We start from the raw sequence: 6,302 nt of genomic DNA, 5'->3' as shown, positions 1-6,302 counted from the left end.
AGTGACTCCAGACAGGGAAGAGGGCAATCTTTAAAAGCATTTTCCCTTAGTTTTTTGACAGTAAAATATCATCATGTTGTCTCCCCTTCCCTTGCCCAACAGTGCAACACACTGGTCCCCACTTTCCTGCTCTCAGTTCATGGCCTCTTTTCCTTTACTGTTGACCTAAAGATAGACACACAACCTGCTCAGTCCATAACATGTTACTTGTATGACTTATTTCAGGGCTGGTACTGGATAACCAATGCGGGCAGGCAACCTGTTTTGTTTTTCAAGACAAGATCTTCCTATGTTGGCCAGACTGGCTTTGAACTCATATCTCCTGTCTCAGGCATTCCAGGTGTACGTCACCACACTTGGCTCACCCTTACAGGACAGGAGTAAGGTGCACAGGAGGCAGTGTGGAGGGGCTGTGGGCCTCACTGGACCGAGGCAGGCCGCCGGAAGGGCAGCAGCCCAGGAACAAGGGACTTCAAGTGGAAAAGGAGAAGAAAACACCTTATAGCTAAAGAAGAAAATTGGGGTTGCAGCCCAGTTCATGTTATAGCTCCCAACTAAAGCAAGAGAAAACCTGGCCGCCACAGAGCACACTATACAAACTTCAAGTCCATTAAGACAATTTTTTATAAGTAAGCATTTATACAAATTTTAGAAACCACCATTTCTACAAATATCACATCTGTCCTTGGACATAATACTCATAATTTGCTTTTAGAACAAACTCAAAGTACGGGTTGGACTTGAGGCTTCCGAGCTGCTCTGCCTGCAGCAGGTCCTTCACCTCTGGCAAGTATTCGCTGAGCTGGATGCCTGCAACAGAAGACACAGTCACTCTCGCTTCCAAGCCTCCCAGCAGGTGAGAAGCTGGGAGTGCTGTCACTGAGCACACAAGGCCCGTACTGGGCCCCATCCACAATGCTCCCAATGTGGCAGCAGCCTCTTCAGAGCCCCTGCAGTTCTCACTGGTCAAGACAACTGCTCCAGATGAGTTGGTAGTAGAATCTGAAATTGTCATTTCTTTTCTACAGTTTAAGTCAGTCCTTCAATGTAGATGTTTTCAACTACTAGTCATTTCTGTGTTCCCCTATTTGGGGAATAATTTAATAGAAACACAGCCACAGAGCTGGCCACAGTACTGCAAAGGTGTCATAACCTGGTGCCTGGCCTTCCAGTACTCAGGATGCAGAGGGAGAAGGATCCCTTGTACCTGATAGCCAAGAGCAGCCTGGGAAGTACAGTAAGCCTTTGCCCAAAGAAACACACACACACATATACACGCATGCACACATGCGCACACACATATACGAGCATGTCAACTGAGGTCAGACAGTAGGAGGGGTTAGGAAAGCCAGGAAGCACCACGGGACTACTGAGCCACAGCAATTACAACAGTGCATGTAATCTCATCTGACAAAGAAAAATGAGCAAGATCATGTGATCTGCTACATTACTCTCAGGCTCTCTGGTTTTAAAGACAACACCCTCAAAAGAAGGCCCTTGGGAGCTAGAGAGATGGCTCAGAGGCTAAGAGCATTGGCTGCTCTTCCAGAGGTCCTGAGTTCAATTCCAGCAACAGCATGGTGGTTCACAACCATCTATAATGAGATCTGGTGACCTCTTCTGGTGTACATGAAAACAGAGCACTCATGTATATAAATAAATTTAAATCTTAACAAAAGAGGAGGCCTGGGCTGGAGAGATGGCTCAGCGGTTAAGAGCACTGGCTGTTCTTCCAGAGGTCCTGAGCTCAATTCCCAGCAACCACATGGTGGCTCACAAACCATCTGTAATGGAATATGATTACCTCTTAAAAAAAAAAAAAAAAGAGGCCCTTGTCCCGTCTGTATTCTTGATGTATCTAGCACTGTTTATGTATTTGTTATAAGTTGAATAACTCTATATCAGCAGAACACAAGTGTGTGCCAGGTGGGGGCAGGCACGTTTTATGGTTTTATGTTGATTAGAAGACCTATCTTTCATGCATATTCTCAGCAAATGTTGGGGTCGTGTGAATGACATCCCGGTGAATGCCACGCTTATCCATTCTGCAGGATCACTGGACTTGGGTTACATGTATGTTCCTCGAACAGAGCATCTCTGTGAACAGATCTACCAGAGGCAGCCTGTCTGGTCTGCATGTGCTGAGCCTGGGACCCTGTGTTTGGATCTAGCAAGTCTGAAGGAACCATACTTGTTCTGTGTCTTTTCTGACACATTCCATGTTTTAAGCTCCCAGAATACAAAAGGCAGAAGTCTGAGATTCATCTTTCCAAAAGCAGTACATACTTGGGCCTTTTTCAGTAAATAGATTTTTTTCTTCTTTAGACACAGAATACAGGCACACAGCATATTTAGTTCTTATTTTTTTAAAAATTTCTGGACATGAGTATTTTGCTTCGTATCTGTATATTGCCTCATGTCCTCACAGGCCAGGAGTTCTATCCCTGGAAATGGAGCTACAGACGTGAGGCACTGTGTGGTGCTGGGAATTACATCCAGCTGCTCTGGAAGAGCAGCAAGTGCTCCTAACCATTCAGCCATCTCTCCAGCCCCGATTTATTTTATGTATGAGTGTTCTACCTGCATGTACACCTGCATGCCAGAAGAGGACATCAGATTCTAGTACCGATGGTTGTGAGCCACCACATGGTTGCTGGAACTGGACTTAGGACTTCTGGAGGAGCAGACAGTGGTCTTATCCACTGAGCCACCTCTCCAGACCCCATCGAGCCTCAAATTTTAAATTCCATTTTCTTTAAAATTTACTTATTTATGTAACTGTTTTCCGTGTTTCGCCTGCGAAGGTGAGAAGGAACATGGCTGGAGCCATCGACAGCAGTAAGTCACCACGTGGAGGCTGGCCTTGCACAAGGGCTCTGCACTCATGAGCCCTCTGCAGCCCTGGTCACGCGTGTTACACTTAGAGTGTGCATGTGCAAAGGTCACACGTCAGCTCTTGGAGTTGGTTGTCTCCTTCCAACATGTGGGTCGTGGAAGAAGTGGCTTTACTTCCTGAGATGGCTCAGCAGCCCTTGTTTTTATTTCATGCATATGCTTTGTGCCAAGTGTGAGCAGGTAACTACGGAGGTCAGAAGTGGGTGCTGTTTACTAAGGAGCTGGAGTCACAGGCAGCTGTGAGCTAGGCACTGAACTTCTGTCCTCTGGAAGAGCAGGGCGCACCCTAACTTCTGAGTCATTTCTGCAGACCCCGTCATTTATTCTCAACTGCAGAGTAAGGAATATACCAACCAACGCCTGTGTATCTCATTTCCCACCTGCAGTCTTCACAGGAGTCAGCAAAGAATCACTACTTCTGCCACAGACTCTTCCTATTCCAGCCAGAGTCTACGCATCAGGTGGAGAGCTTCACCATAAGCCTGGTGACCCCGCGTCCCCAGTGCCAAGAGCAGAAAAGCAGCTTTTGCTGAGAATGAGGCTCTAACCACATGTGATCCTGCTTCACCTAATTCACCAGTCCATGTCACATTGGCAGTTCCCATGACACCCAGAACCAAGGAGGAACACTTAATTTCTTTCTTATCCCCTGGTTTTTGAAGACAGGGTTTCTCTGTGTAGCCTTGGTTGTCCTGGACCTTGCTTTGTAGACTAGGCTGGTCTCCAACTCACAAGAGATCTGCCTGTCTCTGGCTCCTAAGTGCTGGCATTAAAGGCGTACACTACCAAGCCTGGCTGCAACGTTGAATTTCTAATAGTTAATAAACTACTTACCATCTTTAATAAGTTTCTGCAAGATTTTCACAAATACACTGTCTTTAGACACTTCAATTGGATCATCTTTGCCATCCGAACCAGACCAGCTGGAAAAGAAAATCACGAGGGAAACGGGATCATTGTGGCAGCTTAGACAGTGGTTTCTGTTTGCTACTGTGGCTTTCTCCTGATAGCCATGGGACACTGTGACACTGCTCTAAATTATCGAAATCATGGACTTTAAATGTGGACACAGCTACATGTGCACTGGCCTACGCTACGCTGGCAGCATAAACCACCACTGTCACTGCCACACAATTTTTTTAAGATTTATTTATTTAGCGAATGAGCGCCCTATTGACATATATATCTGTACGCCATAGAGGGCATCAGATACGGATGGTTGTGAGCCACCATGTGGTTGTTGGGAATTGAACTCAGGACTTCTGGAAGAGCAAGACAGTGCTCTTAACCACTGAGCCATCTCTCCAGTCCTGGCGTTTTTTTTTTTTTGGACATAGCATTTTTCTATGCAGTACATGTTGGCCCCAACCTCTTTACTCACACGCCTCACCTCTAAGGTGCTAGAATTACAGGTGTGTATCATCATACCTGTTCTGAGGCATTTTCTAAAGAAAATGTTTCAAGTAACAAATCTAGTCAGCATCCTAAAACGCTGTTTTTCAGAGCACAGCAGTAGCAACAAGTTTAGCAAATCCTGTCTTTCCTGAACATGAGTGCACCACAGCACAGTGAAGAAGAGTCACTTTCTTCCCAGTGGGTCTGTGTTGAACCTATACAAGCCACAGGCAACCTAAAACACAGACTAGAAGCTGGTAAAGGGGCTTCCAAGATGGCTCAGTGGGTAAACATACTTGCCATGCAAATGTGATGACCCGAGTTTGATACCTGGGAAAGGTAGGTGGAAGGAGAGATTTGATTCTAAAAATTATTCTCTGACCTCTAAAACACAGACACACACACACAAGTTAAAAAAAAATTTTTTTTAAACGAGGACAAGGAGTCCTCAAAATTACAGTATGTTTCTGAGAGCAGGAGAGCAGGCTCTGCCCCTTACTGGCTGCAGCACTCAGGAGAGCAGGTCCTGCAGTTGACTTGAGCAGCACAAGGGAAAGAGGGTAGGAGGGCTGGCCCAGGCCCTTGGTTACAAGGCTTTGAAGAGTGGGCCCTGTGCCTTGACGGGGCAGCACGGTGGATCTGGCTCTGGAGCAGGGGGTGCAGGTGAGCAGGCCTCAGGGCATGAAAGCAGGGGATCTGACCCTGCCTCCTGCTCATGGTGACACAGGGTGGCCTAGGCAGACCAGTGCTGTGAAGCTTGCCCTGGTGGCCTGGGTAAGAAAGAGCTGGTGGGCTGACCAGCTCAGCTACCACTCAGGCCCAGATCCAGGGCTCTCTGAACTGGCCCACCTCAAATCTACATAATCTGTGAATAGTTGGGATGTGTGAAAGGGCCAGTCCTACTGGTCCAAAGTTGCAGGATCTCCATGACACTGGGCAAAAACAGGATAAGCAGGAGAAAACCTAATAAGGATCCAGTATCAGCGGTGTCACAGAAACCAGAGATCTGGATCCAGAACAATGACTCGCTGCAATGAACATTTGTGAGTAAAGACATGTGGACATAATGTGGAACACACTGTGATATTCTATAGTTTGTATGATGAGGTGTTTTCTATGCTTTTTTTTGTTTGTTTGTGTTCTGTTTTTTTTGGGGGGAGGAGGTTGCAATGGGTATGAGGAGATGGGGAGATGAGCAGGACTGGGGTGCATGATGTGAAACTCGCAAAGAAGCAATAAAAAAGTTTTTAAAAATTAAAGCATTTTGAAGCTGGAGAGGGTCTGGTTTAGTTAACAGAATTACGTAATTCTAGTTCTGGGAGATGAACACCTTCTGACCTCTGGGCACCAGGCGTGTATGTGTTCCATAGACATACAGCAAAACCCTCATACACATAAACTAAATGTTAAAAACAAACAAACATCAACCTCCCTCCCCTCACCCCCCAAAAAAAGAAAAGAAAGAGAAGCAGTGATTTATACATAGGTGGTCCTCAGTCACTAATGAAACCAACACTATGCTCAAAGCTGGAACACCCAGAAGCACATAAGCCACAGTTCTGCCAGGAGCAGTGCCAGCGGGCTTGGCGCCCAGGCCGGGACTCACTCATCTCTCTGCAGGGCTCTGCACAGGATCTCAAGCTTCAGATCATCGATGCTCACATCTTCTTCCTTTGCAGGAGAACACAACAGCCTGAGTACAGGTTGGCTTTAGAAATAAAGTGTACATTGACATTTTAGGTATACTGACTAATTAACACTGTTGTGCTACATTAATTCACAGCCATCACCACCATCTATACAATTTATTTTCTATGTGTGAGTATTTTGCTTGTATGTCTGTAAATAGATTGCATGTGTACATGATCCCAAGGAAGCCAGAAAAGGGCACAGGAGTTCCTGGAATTGGAGTTACAGATGGTTGTGAGCTACCAGGTGGGAGCTGGAACATACCTGGGTTCTCCACAAAAGCAGTAAGTGTTCTTAACTACTGAGACACCTCTCCAGCCCCC

General features: G+C 46.2%; 1 protein-coding gene across 1 annotated transcript in view; it reads right to left on the bottom strand.

The window, feature by feature from the left end:
- Positions 1-606: 606 nt before the first annotated feature.
- Nup133 (nucleoporin 133) overlaps positions 607-6,302 on the bottom strand; it is a 53,182-nt gene continuing 47,486 nt past the window's right edge. The window contains 3 exon segments of the mRNA XM_021650127.2: positions 607-810; positions 3,730-3,818; positions 5,897-5,961. Coding sequence (XP_021505802.1) covers positions 674-810; positions 3,730-3,818; positions 5,897-5,961 — 291 coding nt within the window. The 3' untranslated portion in view covers positions 607-673.

The sequence above is a fragment of the Meriones unguiculatus genome, chromosome 10 (assembly GCF_030254825.1).
Source record: "Meriones unguiculatus strain TT.TT164.6M chromosome 10, Bangor_MerUng_6.1, whole genome shotgun sequence".
Classification (NCBI taxonomy): Eukaryota; Metazoa; Chordata; class Mammalia; order Rodentia; family Muridae; genus Meriones; species Meriones unguiculatus.
This window is presented reverse-complemented; position numbering and strand designations above follow the sequence as displayed.